At 44.6% G+C, this 17,040-nt stretch overlaps 1 protein-coding gene across 1 annotated transcript; it reads right to left on the bottom strand.

Annotated features, from left to right (window-relative positions):
* Positions 1–15,126: 15,126 nt before the first annotated feature.
* LOC119277619 (steroid 5-alpha-reductase DET2-like) lies at positions 15,127–16,397 on the bottom strand. The gene has a single exon (XM_037558902.1). It carries the CDS (start codon positions 16,234–16,236, stop codon positions 15,427–15,429), a length of 810 nt encoding a protein of 269 aa, XP_037414799.1. The 5' UTR covers positions 16,237–16,397; the 3' UTR covers positions 15,127–15,426.
* Positions 16,398–17,040: the final 643 nt, after the last annotated feature.

The following is a 17,040-nucleotide window of genomic DNA, read 5'->3' as shown; positions in this document are numbered from 1 at the left end:
ACATGCGAACCATGTCTATTGGTGTATATGCATGAAGAAACTCCATGCAAATGGATCGTTCGGACTCACTTGATTTTGAATCACTTGAGATATGCAAATCATACCACATGGGCAAGATGACTGAAAAGCCTAATTTTCAGTAAGATGGAACAAGATAGCAACTTGTTGGAAGTAACACATTTTGATGTGTCCAATCCAATGAGTGCTGAGGCATGCAGTGAATATCGTTATGATCTTACTTCACAGATGATTCGAGTAGATGTTGAGAATATTTACTTGATGAAACACAAGTCTGAATTATTGAATGGTTCAAGTAATTTCAGAGTGAAGTAGAAGATCATTGTGACAAGAGGATAAAATGTCTATGATATGATCATAGAGATGAATATCTGAGTTACGAGTTTTGGCACACAATTAAGACATTGTGGAAATTGTTTCGCAATTAATACCGCCTGGAACACCATAGTGTGATGGTGTGTCCGAACATCATAGTTGCACCCTATTGGATATGGTGCGTACCATGATGTCTCTTATCGAATTACCACTATTGTCCATGGGTTAGGCATTAGAGACAACCACATTCACTTTAAATAGGGCACCACATAATTCCGTTGAGATGACACCGTATGAATTATGGTTTAGAGATACCTAAGTTGTCGTTTCTTAAAAGTTTGGGGCTGCGACGCTTATATGAAAAAGTTTCAGGTTGATAAGCTCGAACCCAAAGCGGATAAAATGCATCTTCATAGGAAACCCAAAACAGTTGGGTATACCTCCTAATTCAGATCCGAAAGCAATATGGATTGTTTCTTGAATCGGGTCCTTTCTCGAGGAAAAGTTTCTCTCGAAAGAATTGAGTGGGAGGATGGTGGAAACTTGATGAGGTTATTGAACCGTCTCTTCAACTAGTGTGTGGCAGGGCACAGGAAGTTGTTCCTGTGGCACGTACACCAATTGAAGTGGAAGCTTGTGATGTTGATCTTGAAACTTCGGATCAAGTCACTACCAAACCTCGTGGGATGACAAGGATACGTACTACATCAGAGTGGTACGTAATCCTGTCTTGGAAGTCATGTTGCTGGACAACAATGAACCTACGAGCTATGGAGAAGCAATGGTGGGCCCGGATTCCGATAAATGGCTCGAGGCCATAAAATCCGAGAACGGATCCATGACTTTGGAAGGAATACTTGATGGTCGTAAGGCCATTGGGTACGGATGGATTTTAAAAGGAAGACAGACAATGATGGTAAGAATTACCATTAAGAAAGCTCGACTTGTCGTTAAGATATTTTCCGACAAGTTCAAGGAGTTGATTACGGTGAGGTTTTCTCACTCGTAGCGATGCTAAGAGTCTGTTGGAATTGGATTAGCAGTTACTGCATGATTGATGAAATCTTGCAGATAGGATGTCAAAACATTGTTTCCTCGACGTTATACTTGAGGAAAGGTTGTATGTGATACAACCGGAAGGTTTTGTCAATCCCAAAAGATGCTAATAAGTATGCAAAGCTCCAGCAATCCTTCTAAGGACTGGAGTGAGCATCTCGGAGTTGGAATGTGTGCTTTGATGATGATCAAAGATTTTGGGTTTGTACAAAGTTTATGAGAAACTTGTATTTCCAAAGAAGTGAGTGGGAGCACTATAGAATTTCTGATGAGTATATGTTGTTGACATATTGTTGATCAGAAATGACGTAGAATTTCTGGAAAGCATATAGGGTTATTTTGAAAGTGGTTTTCAATGGAAAGCCTGGATTAAGCTACTTGAACATTGAGCATCAAGATCTATAAGGATAGATCAAAATGCTTAATAATACTTTCAAATGAGCACATACCTTGACATGATCTTGAAGGTGTTCAAGATGGACCAGTCAAAGAAGGAGTTCTTGCCTGAGTTGTAAGGTACGAAGTTAAGACTTAAAGCTCGACCTCGGCAGAATAGAGAGAAAGGACGAAGGTCGTCCCCTATGCTTAAGACATAGGCTCTACAGTATGCCATGCTGAGTACCGCACCTGAAGTGTGCCTTGCCATGAGTCAGTCAAGGGGTACAAGAGTGATCCATGAATGGATCACAGACAGCGGTCAAAGTTATCCTTGGTAACTAGTGGACTAAGGAATTTTCTCGATTATGGAGGTGGTAAAAGAGTTCGTCGTAAAGGTTACGTCGATGCAAGCTTAACACCTATCCGGATAGCTCTAAGAAGAGATACCGGATACGTATTATGGGGCAACAATTTAGAATAGCTCCAAGTAGAACAGTTATTTGGAATAGCTCCAAATAGAGCGTGGTAGCTACATCTAGGAGATGACATAGAGATTTGTAAAGCACACACGGATCTGAAAGGTTCAGACCTGTTGACTAAAACCTCTCTCACAAGCAACATGATCAAACCTAAAACTCTTGGGTATTAGTCACATGGCGATGTGACCTGTGAGTGTTAATCACATGGCGATGTGAACTAGACTATTGACTCTAGTGCAAGTGGGAGACTGTTGGAAATATGCCCTAGAGGCAATAATAAAAGTGTTATTATTATATTTCCTTGTTCATGATAATTGTCCTTTATTCATGCTATAACTGTATTATCCGGAAATCGTAATACACGTGTGAATACATAGACCACAATATGTCCCTAGTGAGCCTCTAGTTGACTAGCTCGTTGTGATCAACAGATAGTCATGGTTTCCTGGCTATGGACATTGGATGTCGTTGATAACGGGATCACATCATTAGGAGAATGATGTGATGGACAAGACCCAATCCTAAGCCTAGCACAAAGATCGTGTAGTTCGTTTGCTAGAGCTTTGCCAATGTCAAGTATCTCTTCCTTTGACCATGAGAGCGTGTAACTCCTGGATACCGTAGGAGTGCTTTGGGTGTATCAAACGTCACAACGTAAATGGGTGACTATAAAGGTGCACTACAGGTATCTCCGAAAGTATCTATTGTTTTATGCGGATCGAGACTGGGATTTGTCACTCCGTGTAAACGGAGAGGTATCTCTGGGCCCACTCGGTAGGACATCATCATATGCGCAATGTGACCAAGGAGTTGATCACGGGATGATGTGTTACGGAACGAGTAAAGTGACTTGCCGGTAACGAGATTGAACAAGGTATCGGTATACCGACGATCGAATCTCGGGCAAGTAACATACCGATAGACAAAGGGAATTGAATACGGGATTGATTAAGTCCTTGACATCGTGGTTCATCCGATGAGATCATCGTGGAACATGTGGGAGCCAACATGGGTATCCAGATCCCGCTGTTGGTTATTGACCGGAGAACGTCTCGGTCATGTCTGCATGTCTCCCGAACCCGTAGGGTCTACACACTTAAGGTTCGATGAAGCTAGGGTTATAAAGGAAGCTTGTATGTGGTTACCGAATGTTGTTCGGAGTCCCGGATGAGATCCTGGACGTCACGAGGAGTTTCAGAATGGTCCGGAGGTAAAGATTTATATATAGGAAGTCCTGTTTCGGCCATCGGGACAAGTTTCGGGGTCATCGGTATTGTACCGGGACCACCGGAAGGGTCCCGGGGGCCCACTGGGTGGGGCCACCTGCCCCGGGGGGCCACATGGGCTGTAGGGGGTGCGCCTTGGCCTACATGGGCCAAGGGCACCAGCCCCAAGAGGCCCATGCGCCTGGGGAAACCCTAAAGGAAGAGTCCCAGCAGGGGAAGGCACCTCCTAGGTGCCTTGGGGGGGGAGGACTCCTCCCCTGGCCGCCGCCCCCTTGGAGATTGGATCTCCTAGGGGCTGGCGCACCCCCCCCCCCTTGGGATCCCTATATATAGTGGGGTAGGAGGGCCTCCCAAACACACCTTATGCCTTTGGTGCAGCCCCTTCCTCTCTCCCAAGTTCTTCTCCTCTCCCGTGGTGCTTGGCGAAGCCCTGCGGGATTGCCACGCTCCTCCACCACCACCACGCCGTTGTGCTGCTGTTGGATGGAGTCTTCCTCAACCTCTCCCTCTCTCCTTGCTGGATCAAGGCATGGGAGACGTCACCGGGCTGTACGTGTGTTGAACGCGGAGGTGTCGTCCGTTCGGCACTTGATCATCGGTGATTTGAATCACGACGAGTACGACTCCATCAACCCCGTTCACTTGAACGCTTCCGCTTAGCGATCTACAAGGGTATGTAGATCCACTCTCCTTTCTACTCGTTGCTGGTCTCTCCATAGATAGATCTTGGTGATACGTAGGAAAAAATTTGAATTTCTGCTACGTTCCCCAACACTCTGGGCCCTCTCGGTAATACACATCACTATAAACCTTGCAAGCAATGTGAATAATGAGTTAGTTGCGAGATGATGTATTACATAACGAGTAAAGAGACTTGCCGGTAACGAGATTGAACTAGGTATTGAGATACCGGTGACCGAATCTCGGGCAAGTAACATACCGATGACAGAGGGAACAACGTATGTTGTTATGCGGTTTGACCGATAAAGATCTTCGTAGAGTATGTGGGAGCCAATATGAGCATCCAGGTTCCGCTTTTGGTTATTGACCGGAAACATGTTTCGGTCATGTCTACATTGTTCTCGAACCCGTAGGGTCCGCACGCTTAAGGTTTCGATGACAGTTATATTATGAGTTTATGAGTTTTGATGTACCAAAGGAGTTCAGAGTCCCAGAAGAGATTGGGGACGTGACGAGGAGTCTCGAAATGGTTGAGACGTAAAGATTGATATATTGGACGACTATATTCAGACTTCGAAAAGGTTCCGAGTGATTCGGGTATTTTTCGGAGTACCGGGGAGTTACGGGAATACGGGGGAAGAAGTATATGGGCCTTATTGGGCTTTAGGGGAGAGAGAGAGAGGCAGCCCCCCCCAATGACTAGTCCGAATTGGACTAGGGGGAGGGGCGGCGCCCCCTCCTTCCTTCTCTTCCCTCTCCCCCTTCCTTGTCTCCTACTCCTACTACAGGGTGCGCCATAGGGGCCGACCCTCTCCCCCTCCTCTCCTCCTTTATATACGGAGGAGGGGGGGTACCCCATAGACACAACAACAATTGATCTCTTGATCTCTTAGCCGTGTGCGGTGCCCCCCTCCACCATAGTCCTCCTCGATAATATTGTAGCGATGCTTAGGTGAAGCCCTGTGACAGTAGAACATCAAGATCGTCACCACGCCGTCGTGCTGACGGAACTCTCCCTCAACACTCGGCTGGATCGGAGTTCGAGTGACGTCATTGAGCTGAACGTGTGCTAGAACTCGGAGGTGCCATAGTTTCGGTGCTTGATCGGTCGGGCCGTGAAAACGTACGACTACATCCACCATGTTGTTCTAACGCTTCCGCTTTCGATCTACGAGGGTACGTAGACAACACTCTCCCTTCTCGTTGCTATGCATCACCATGATCTTGCGTGTGCGTAGGAAATTTTTGAAATTACTACATTCCCCAACAGTGGCATCCGAGCCTAGGTTTTATGCGTTGATGTTATATGCACGAGTAGAACACAAGTGAGTTGTGGGCGATACAAGTCATACTGCTTACCAGCATGTCATACTTTGGTTCAGCGGTATTGTTGGATGAAGCGGCCCGGACCGACATTACGTGTACGCTTACGCGAGACTGGTTCTACCGACGTGCTTTGCACACAGGTGGCTGGCGGGTGTCAGTTTCTCCAACTTTAGTTGAACCGAGTGTGGCTACGCCCGGTCCTTGAGAAGGTTAAAACAGTACTAACTTGAGAAACTATCGTTGTGGTTTTAATGCGTAGGTAAGAATGGTTCTTGCTCAGCCCGTAGCAGCCATGTAAAACTTGCAAACAACAAAGTAGAGGACGTCTAACTTGTTTTTGCAGGGCATGTTGTGATGTGATATGGTCAAGACGTGATGCTATATTTTATTGTATGAGATGATCATGTTTTGTAACCGAGTTATCGGCAACTGGCAGGAGCCATATGGTTGTCGCTTTATTGTATGCAATGCAAGCGCCCTGTAATTGCTTTACTTTATCACTAAGCAGTAGCGATAGTCATAGAAGCAATAGGTGGCGAAACGACAACAATGCTACGATGGAGATCAAGGTGTCGCGTCGGTGATGATGGTGATCATGACGGTGCTTCGGAGATGGTGATCACAAGCACAAAGATGATGATGGCCATATCATATCACTTATATTGATTGCATGTGATGTTTATCATTTATGCATCTTATCTTGCTTTGATTGACAGTAGCATTATAAGATGATCTCTCACTAAATTTCAAGATAAAAGTGTTCTCCCTGAGTATGCACCGTTGCCAAAGTTCGTCGTGCCCAGACACCACGTGATGATCGGGTGTGATAAGCTCTACGTCCATCTACAACGGGTGCAAGCCAGTTTTGCACACGCAAAATACTCAGGTTAAACTTGACGAGCCTAGCATATGCAGATGTGGCCTTGGAACACTGAGACCGAAAGGTCGAGCGTGAATCATATAGTAGATATAATCAACATAGTGATGTTCACCATTGAAAACTACTCCATTTCACGTGATGATCGGTTATGGTTTAGTTGATTTGGATCACGTGATCACTTAGATGATTAGAGGGATGTCTATATAAGTGGGAGTTCTTAAGTAATATGATTAATTGAACTTTAATTTATCACGAACTTAGTCCTGGTAATATTTTGCAAATTATGTTGTAGATCAATAGCTCGCGTTGTTGCTTCCCTATGTTTTTTTTGCCTCCCTATGTTTTTATGTGTGTTCCTAGAGAAAACTAAGTTGAAAGATGTTAGTAGCAATGATGCGGACTTGGTCCGTGATCTGACGTTTATCCCCATTGCTGCACAGAAGAATTATATCCTTGATGCACCGCTAGGTGACGGACCTATTGCAGGAGCAGATGCAGACGTTATGAACGTTTGGCTAGCTCAATATGATGACTACTTGATAGTTTTGTGCACCATGCTTTATGGCTTAGAACCGGGACGACAAAAACATTTTTGAAACGTCACGGAACATATGAGATGTTCCATGAGATGAAATTGGTATTTCAGACTCATGCCCGTGTCAAGAGGTATGAGACCTCTGACAAATACTTTGCCTAAAAGATGGAGGAAAATTGCTCAACTAGTGAGCAAGTGCTTAGATTGTCTGAGTACTATAATCTCTTGAATCAAGTGGGAGTTAATCTTGCAGATAAGATAGTGATTGGCAGAGTTCTCTAGTCACCATCACCAAGTTACTGGAACTTCGTGATGAACTATAATGCAAGGGATGACGAAAATGATTCCCAAGCTCTTCGTGATGCTGAAATCGACGAAGGTAGAAATCAAGAAAAGAGCATCAAGTGTTGATGATTGACGGGACCACTAGTTTCAAGAAAAGGGCAAAGGGAAAGAATGGGAACTTCAAGAAGAATGGCAAGCAAGTTGTCACTCCCGCGAAGAAGCCCAAGGCTGAACCAAAACCTAAAACTGAGTGATTATACTGCAAAGGAAATGGTCACTAGAAGCGGAAATGCCCTGAATATTTGGTGGATAAGAAGGATGCCAAAGTGAACAAGGGTATATTTGATATACAGGTTATTGATGTGTACCTTACTAGTATTTATAGTAGCCCCTGATTATTTGATACTTGTTCGGTTGCTAAGATTAGTAACTCGAAACAGGAGTTACAAAATAAACAAAGACTAGTTGAGGGTGAAGTGACGATGTGTGTTGGAAATGGTTCCAAGATTGATATGATCATCATCGCACACTCCCTATACTTTCGGGATTAGTGTTAAACCTAAATAAATGTTATTTGGTGTTTGCGTTGAGCATGAATATGATTTGATCGTGTTTATTGCAATACGGTTATTCATTTAAAGTCAGAGAATAATTGTTATTTTGTTTACATGAATAAAGCCTTCGATGGTCATACACCCAATGAAAATAGTTTGTTGGATCTCGATCGTAGTGATACACATAATCATAATATTGACGCCAAAAGATGCAAAGTTGATAATGATAGTGCAACTTATTTGTGGCACTGCCGTTTGGGTCATATCGGTGTAAAGTGCATGAAGAAACTCCATGGTGGTGGGTTTTTGGAATCATTTGATTATGAATCATTTGATGCTTGCGAACCGTGCCTTTTGGGCAAGATGACTAAAACTCCGTTCTTCAGAACAATGGAACGAGCTACTGATTTATTGGAAATAATACATACCGATGTATGCGATCCAATGAGTGTTCATGCTCGTGGCGAGTATCGTTATTTTCTGACCTTCACAGATGATTTGAGCAGATATGGGTATATCTACTTAATGAAACACAAGTCTGAAACATTTGAAATGTTCAAAGAAATTCAGAGTGAAGTGAAGAATCATCGTAACAAGAAAATAAAGTTTCTACGATCTGATCGTGGAGAAGAATATTTGAGTTATGAGTTTGGCCTTCATATAAAACAATGTGGAATAGTTTCACAGCTCACACCACATGGAACACCACAGCGTTATGGTGTGTCCGAACGTCGTAACCGCACTTTATTGGATATGATGCGATCTATGATGTCTCTTATCGATTTACCACTATCGTTATGGGGTTATACATTAGAGACAGCTGCATTCACTTTAAATAGGGCACCATAAAAATCCGTTTGAGACGACGCCTTATGAACTATGGTTTGGCAAGAAACCAAAGTTGTCGTTTCTTAAAGTTTGGGACTGCGATGCTTATGTGAAAAAGTTTCAACCTGATAAGCTCGAACCCAAATCGGAGAAGTGCGTCTTCATAGAATACCCAAAGGAAACTATTGGGTACACCTTCTATCACAGATCCGAAAGTAAGATATTCTTTGCTAAGATGGATCCTTTCTAGAGAAGGATTTTCTCTCGAAAGAAGTGAGTGGGAGAAAAGTAGAACTTGATAAGGTAATAGTACCTTCTCCTGAATTGGAAAATAGTTCATCACTGAAATCAGTTCCAGTGATTCCTACACCAACTAGTGAGGAAGCTAATGATGATGATCATGAAACTTCAGATCAAGTTACTACAAAACCTCATAGGTCTTCCAGAGTACGGTCCACACCAGAGTGGTATGGTAATCCTGTTCTGGAAATCATGTTACTAGACCATGATGAACTTACGAACTATGAGGAAGTGATGATGAGCCCAGATTCCGCAAAATGGCTTGAAGGCCATGAAATCTGAGATAGGATCCATGTATGAGAACAAAGTGTGGACTTTGGTGGACTTGCCCGATGATCGGCAAGCCATAGAAAATAAATGGATCTTCAAGAGGAGGACGGACGTTGATAGTAGTGTTACTATCTACTAAGCTCGACTTGTTGCGAAAGGTTTTCGACAAGTTCAAGGTGTTGAATACGATGAGATTTTCTCACTCGTAACGATGCTTAAAGTCTGTCCGAATCAAGTTAGCAATTGCCACATTTTATGAAATCTGGCAAATGGATGTCAAAACTGCATTCCCGAATGGATTTCTAGAAGAAGAGTTGTATATGATGCAACTAGAAGGTTTTGTCGATCCAAAAGGTGCTAACAAAATGTGCAAGCTCCAGCAATCCATCAATGGACTGGTGCAAGCATCTCGGAGTTGGAATATATGCTTTGATGAATTGATCAAAGCATATGGTTTTATACAGACTTTTGGAAAGGCGTGTATTTACAAGAAAGTGAGTGGGAGATCTGTAGCATTTCTAATACTATATGTAGATGACATATTGTTGATTGGAGATGATATAGAAATTCTGGATAGCATAAAAGGATACTTGAATAAGAGTTTTTTAAAGCAAGACCTCGGTGAAGCTGCTTACACATTGAGCATCAAGATCTATATAGATAGATCAAGACACTTGATAAGATTTTTCAATGAGTACATACCTTGATAAGATTTTGAAGTAGTTCAAAAATGGAACAGTCAAAGAAGGAGTTCTTGCCTGTGTTGCAAGGTGTGAAGTTGAGTAAGACTCAAAACCCGACCATGGCAGAAAATAAAAAGAGAATGAAAAGTCATTCCCTATGCCTCAGTCATAGGTTCTATAAAGTATGCTATGCTGTGAACCAGACCTATTGTATACCTTGCTCTGAGTTTGGCAAAGGAGTACAATTTTGATCTAATAGTAGACCACTGAACAACGGTCAAGAATATCCTAGTGAGGACTAAGGAGACGTTTCTCGATTATGAAGGTGATAAAAGAGTTTGTCGTAAAAGTTACATCAATGCAAACTTTTACACTGATCCAGATGACTCTAAGTCTCAATCTGGATACATATTGAAAGTGGGAGCAATTAGCTAGAGTAGCTCCGTGCACAGTATTGAATACATAGAATATTTGCAAACTACATACGGCTCTGTATGTGACAGACCCGTTGACTAAACTTCTCTCACGAGCAAAACATGATCATACCTTAGTACTCTTTGGGTGTTAATCACATAGCGATGTGAACTAGATTATTGACTCTAGTAAACCCTTTGGGTGTTGATCACATGACGATGTGAACTATGGGTATTAATCACATATAGATGTGAATATTGGTGTTGAATCACATGCTGATGTGAACTAGATTATTGACTCTAGTTCAAGTGGGAGACTGAAGGAAATATGCCCTAGAGGCAATAATAAAGTTATTATTTATTTCCTTATTTCATGATAAATGTTTATTATTCATGCTAGAATTGTATTAACTGGAAACATGATACATGTGTGCATACATAGACAAACTAAGTGTCACTAGTATGCCTCTACTTGACTAGCTCGTTTATCAAAGATGGTTATGTTTCCTAGCCATGGACAAAAGAGTTGTCATTTGATTAACGGGATCACATCATTAGGAGAATGATGTGATTGACTTGACCCATTCCGTTAGCTTAGCACTTGATCGTTTAGTATGTTGCTACTGCTTTCTTCATGACTTATACATGTTCATGTGACTATGAGATTATGCAACTCCCGTTTACCGGAAGAACACTTTGTGTGCTACCAAACGTCAGAACGTAACTGAGTGATTATAAAGGTTCTCTACAGGTGTCTCCGAAGGTACTTGTTGGGTTGACGTATTTCGAGATTAGGATTTGTCACTTCGATTGTCGGAGAGGTATCTCTGGGCCCTCTCGGTAATACACACCACTATAAGCCTTGCAAGCAATGTGACTAATGAGTTAGTTGCGAGATGATGTATTACATAATGAGTAAAGAGACTTGCCGGTAACGAGATTGAACTAGGTATTGAGATACCGACGATCGAATCTCGGGCAAGTAACATACCGATGACAAAGGGAACAACGTATGTTGTTATGCGGTTTGACTGATAAAGATCTTCGTAGAATATGTGGGAGCCAATATGAGCATCCAGGTTCCGCTATTGGTTATTGACTGGAAACATGTTTCGGTCATGTCTACATTGTTCTCGAACCCGTAGGGTCCGCACGCTTAAGGTTTCGATGACAGTTATATTATGAGTTTATGAGTTTTGATGTACTGAAGGAGTTCGGAGTCCCGGATGAGATCGGGGACATGACGAGTAGTCTCGAAATGGTCGAGACGTAAAGATCAATATATTGGACGACTATATTCAGACGCCGGAAAGGTTCCGAGTGATTCGGGTATTTTCGGAGTATCGGGGAGTTACGTGAATACGGGGGAAGAAGTATATGAGCCTTATTGGGCTTTAGGGGAGAGAGAGAGGCAGGCCGGGCGTCCCCCAATGACTAGTCCGAATTGGACTAGGGGGAGGGGTGGCACCCCCTCCTTCCTTCTCTTCCCTCCCCCCTTCCTTCTCTCCTACTCCTACTACTTGGAAGGGGAGGAATCCTACTCCCGATGGGAGTAGGACTCCTCCAGGGCGCGCCATAGGGGCCGACCCTCTGCCCCTCCTCTCCTCCTTTATATATGGAGGAGGGGGGCACCCCATAGACACAACAACAATTGATCTCTTGATCTCTTAGCCATGTGCGGTGCCCCCCTCCACCATAGTCCTCCTCGATAATATTGTAGCGGTGCTTAGGTGAAGCCCTGCGACAGTAGAACATCAAGATCGTCACCACGCCGTTGTGCTGACAGAACTCTCCCTCGACACTCGGCTGAATCGGAGTTCGAGGGACGTCATCGAGTTGAACGTGTGCTAGAACTCGGAGGTGCCGTAGTTTCGGTGCTTGATCGGTCGGGCCGTGAAGACGTACGACTACATCAACCGCGTTGTTCTAACGCTTCCACTTTACGAGGGTACGTAGACAACACTCTCCCCTCTCGTTGCTATGCATCACCATGATCTTGCGTGTGCGTAGGAAATTTTTGAAATTACTATGTTCCCCAACACTCCTTGCATCCACCGCTTGAGATTTGCATCCAATTCTTTCATGTGATAAAACTACTACTTGTTCCTGCTGAATCCCCAATATAGACCCGAAAGTGCGGCTTCTGGAAGTGGTCCTCCATGCGAAGTGGCATATGTTGTTCATCCACGCACCCAATCAATCTAGCAACAGCCTCGGTGCGCTCAGATGGATCTTCGTCGGCGACATCCTCAACCTAGCAGGGGCTCTCCATCTCTACCTCGAGAACTACTGACGCGCTGTCGCCCATCGCTGAAGCTACCTTTTATTATTACTTGAGTAATCAATTAGGTTTCCTGGAATTTTATTTCCTCGTTTATTCTCTGAGAAGTTTCTTTCCTTGATTTTTCTCTTCAGGTTTCCTGGATTTTTTTTACGAGATCAGATTGTTCGAGGCTTCCAGTGAGCTCTTCTCCAAGTCATTTTCTTTCCTCGTTTTTTTTCTCTCTGAAAAATTTCCTGGATTTTTTGTACAAGATCAGATTTGTGTTCTTCAAATGTGGGTTTTTTCTTCGATGGGGACAAATCTGGGAAATTAGTAGGCTTTCCATGACTGCGATTTGCAATTTTCACCTTCAGAATTTGCGGTGAATTGTTCTGGTCTTATTTGAAATTTGGGTGATTAATCAGTATTTTATCAATGAAATTCCACGGTGCTTTTTTAAGTAGTTATATCGCCTAATTAATGAGTTGTTGATGAATATGTAATTAAGATTACCCTTTGATGCATCATAGAACAATTTCATCAAGTATTATCACTGTCAATGTTGTAAATATGTTGATGGATCTACCGTCTCGGAATGTATTTGCTGACGAACCATGTTATCTGAAATCAGTGTGTCAAGATTCCCTGATAAGTTAATTTTGTTTGAATCATGTATGATGGGGCAGTGATTTTCTTGTGCATCGATGGGTCTGATGAAAGGAGTTGTTTCCAGCTAATCAAAATTAGGCAGTGAATTTTCTTGCCAGCACGGACAGTTATGCTTGCAAGCAATGTGACTAAACAGTTGTGCTAAATCCTAATCTCATTAGTCAGTTAGTTGCGATGTGACTAAACAGATGTACAGTTAGTTGCGAGACTAGCTGTTCTTGCATGTACAGTTGTCCGTACCAAATTGTAGCGGTAATTCCCAGTTTATATAGTAGCTATAATTAACTACCCAGGAAGCTGACAGCTAACTACAGACAATATAGGTTCAATGAACAAGTGAAAAGTAGAAAAAGAAGCTTACATCAGCGTTAATTCCCAGTGGACCGATGGATTTCTTAGGCTCAAATTTGCAAATGTGTTGACGTGATGTACTGTCAGTTCTATCTTATTGGCCCATGTAATCTTTGGTTTACAGAAGTGTGTTGTAAACCAAATGCACCGTCAGTGCTAACCACTCTATTGTTTCCAAAATTTAATCTTTATGCCTGCATCAATGTTTCTGAAAGTCAAGTTTTGTTTTTGCTATTTGAGCAGAAATTGACGGTTTTTAGACTCTAGAAGGCACTACTATGTGATGAAAAATAGAGTTGTCTTTCTGAAAATTGATTGACTGAATTGCCAGCAATTTTTTTTAAATATCCCCATGAAAAGCATGGAAGGAATTGCTACGGGGGACACAAATAAGTCTCTGAATGTTGTATGATGCATACTTCCTCTGTCACGGTTTAGAAGGCGCACTTGGAAATTCTCTGAGACCTAGGTGGTTATCTATTGGCTATGAGATGTGTTAAAAAATAGCATTCACACTACGCATGCATATAGGAATAGTACATCGGAGTACTACTTAGCTACTAAAAATAAATGCAATGCGCCCTAAATCTTGTCTATTGTGAAAACGCACGCAAATTTAACTGTGTCTTCTAAACTGTGACGGAGGGAGTAATGCTAAAAATTCCAAAACGGCTAACTGCTCTCCTGCATTTACTGCCTTGAATTGATAATTGTAACCTGGTTCTCCTGCATTTACTGCCTTGAATTGATAATTGTAACCTGGTTCTCACCAAAAAACTTCCCCGGTTCACAGCAGGTTTTGGCTGCAGCACCTCCACACCACTTCATAACTACAGCTACTGCAGCCTGTACATGAGTCAGAAGGACACGAGTCATTTAAAGATGGACCCACTAGTCATTTAAAGATGGAGTATTTAGAAGATGTATCCGGGGTGTATCTATGAATTGCAAAATGATTTCAGCATTCAATGACATGATCTGACTGAAGTAACGTGAGGCGTGGATATCAGTGGGTGGAGCACCTCGGTGCCACAAATCCTCATCCCTAGGAAAACAGTTTTGGCTGTATTGGGCTGTTACACTGAAAATAGCAGGAAACAATTTTGGGTTGTGGTTCCACAACTGTTCTAAAATAGCTGTTTGTTTTAGCTTCAGCTTTTTCCATGTCCAAAAACAGCGCCCAAATCTGAAACAAACAGGGCCATAGTATGGAACTTTTCTTTTTCTTCTGTTTTTCTGTTTGTCTATAACCATACTATTTTGATCATGAACTGGAATCGTCGAAGTTCTCAATGAAATAATTCAAGTTCTGATTATCTTTGGTATTGAAATGTACTTCCTCTGTCTCAAAATAAGTGTTTTGATTTAGTACAACTTCAGCATAAGCTTTGGGGAGCTTATGCTTTCTGGAGTTGGTAATGTCATACAAGTTCTTTGGAGATTGACAATTTAGACGAACGCAATACAAAGCTCTGGTTGCGATGACATGCTGATGTACTCCGTACTTGGAATTGTTTATTTAAAGCCTTCGGTTCAAGGTCCAACCATTCTCGTTCCGAGCTCATTCAATATGATATATGGAGAATCTCAATATCTGAAACTGCACTACCAAAACTAAAACTGCACTAACGAAGTTGCCCGACTATTGAAAAATCGTCCAATTTTTAGTCTGCAGGAGTGCAGGTTATACATGGGATCACTTCAAGATGAGCATGGTTCAGTGTTGATCCAGAGAACAATGTGGTTGAGGTTTCAGAAAAGTTCATTTTCTTCAAACCATATTCAATTTCCAAAGGAAGGGAATCAGGCAATCCTCAATCACAAGCAGGCACTAGGAAAGGGAAGAAAAAGAACTACAGTTCTCCTCAGCCACACCATTTTCCCCCTTCGATCCAAGGTGACAGAAGTTGCAGAGGCTAGTAGATGTACGGGATGACCGCCTTGCGCGACGCCGGGTACTCGCCGCCGAACTTGTTGAGGTACCACTGGCGGTGGTCCCTGGCCCTCGGCATGAGGTTGGCGCAGGTGTAGAGGAAGAAGGCCCAGGACGCCGGCGACCAGGCCACCAGGCAGTAGCCGAGCCACTCCACGATCTCGCCGAAGTAGTTGGGGCAGGTCACCGCGTCGAACCAGCCGCCCCGCGGGATCTTGTACCCGCCCCCGGCCTCCTTGAGCCGCAGGAGCTCCTTGTCCGCCGCGACGTTGACCCGCATCCCCCACGCGAACAGGGCGAGCCCGGCGAGGCAGCGGGCGAGCGCGAAGGCGGAGGCGGGGCGGCCGGCGTGGAGCGCCCAGGAGCGGGCCTGCACGTAGGCGTTGAGGAGGTTGAACCCGAAGCCGCAGGCTGCGACGAGAACGGGCACGGGCGCCGCGGCGCGGCGCAGGCGCAGGATGCGCAGCGGGTGGAGGACCGTGCGGTTGACGTAGTGGAGCGCGTAGAGCGCCGTCGGGAGCGCGGCGAGCGGGGAGCCGGAGGCCGCGGCGGCGGCGAGCAGCAGCGGGAGGGGGGAGACGAGGGGCGGGAGCCAGAGGGTGGGGCTCTCCATGGCGCACCAGGCGAGCGCGGCCGGGATGGCCGGGCCCCACCCCGGGCGCGAGAGCTTGCCATAGGGCGCGGAGACGAAGCGGAGCAGGAACACGGTGACCGGGCTGATGACGTAGAGCGCGAGCAGGCACCGCGAGAACAGCGCGTCGCCGCCCCCGGCTCCGGCGGCTTGGTCGGACATCTTCGGTCGGCTCGCTCTTGGGTCTGGGGACGGGTGCGGCCGCCGCGCGGGGGTCGGGTCGGGTGGGATGGAAACGGGGTGCGCCGGGGCGGATGATATATACTGTTCAGCGGTGGGGATTTGGGGTTTGCTCGGGCGTCAACATCGAAGGGGACTGCGGGCTGCGGACTGCGGACTGCAGACTGCGTTTGGTTTGTACGGTGCGGGACCGCGAGAGGGGAATCTGGCATCTGGGACGGCGGTCGTGGTGTCAATGATGACGCCCCGCACCCGAAAGATGGATATATAGATGGATATAATCGGATAATCGCTGTCAACGGAAAACGATTGAGTCGGCGAAAAGTGGAGTGGGAGTGGGAAGGAAGCGTCGTGAGGTACGATCCTCAAACAGTTCCTTTTTTGTTATCGTTGTCGAGAGAACACGCCGTGATTTGATATTTGCTAATTGGAAGAGAAAACAAGTACACTAATGATGTTTGGACTCTGTGTGAACAGCAGGCACCAATGCCATCGCAAGTTGCGTTGTCCATAGTATTGTTTTAGCATCGCCGGCCTGCCGGCCTGGCCGGGTGTTGCGCCACACGTGACAACAATGCACCTCCGCAGGTGCTCAGCAATGTGGTCATCATCTCCCTTTTTTATACGGTTTTGCTATATCTCAAGTGCCTGCAAATTTTCTTGGCGTCAGTCACATTTTCTAGTTCACCCCAACCTTGCCGGAGAAGCCATATCGCCATTATCTATCTTTTCTCCGGTTGTGCAGGCCTTAGAGAGATGGGAGGGGCAGTGGCGAGCAAGGACTGT

The sequence above is a fragment of the Triticum dicoccoides genome, chromosome 3B (genome assembly GCF_002162155.2).
Source record: "Triticum dicoccoides isolate Atlit2015 ecotype Zavitan chromosome 3B, WEW_v2.0, whole genome shotgun sequence".
In the NCBI taxonomy this organism is placed as follows: Eukaryota; Viridiplantae; Streptophyta; class Magnoliopsida; order Poales; family Poaceae; genus Triticum; species Triticum dicoccoides.
The sequence above is the reverse complement of the archived record's forward strand: the minus strand, read 5'-3'. Positions and strand labels throughout refer to the sequence as shown.

Excerpts from the sequence above, each read along its gene's own strand:
- LOC119277619 (XM_037558902.1), bottom strand. The coding sequence starts at position 16,236 with ATGTCCGACCAAGCCGCCGGAGCCGGGGGCGGCGACGCGCTGTTCTCG.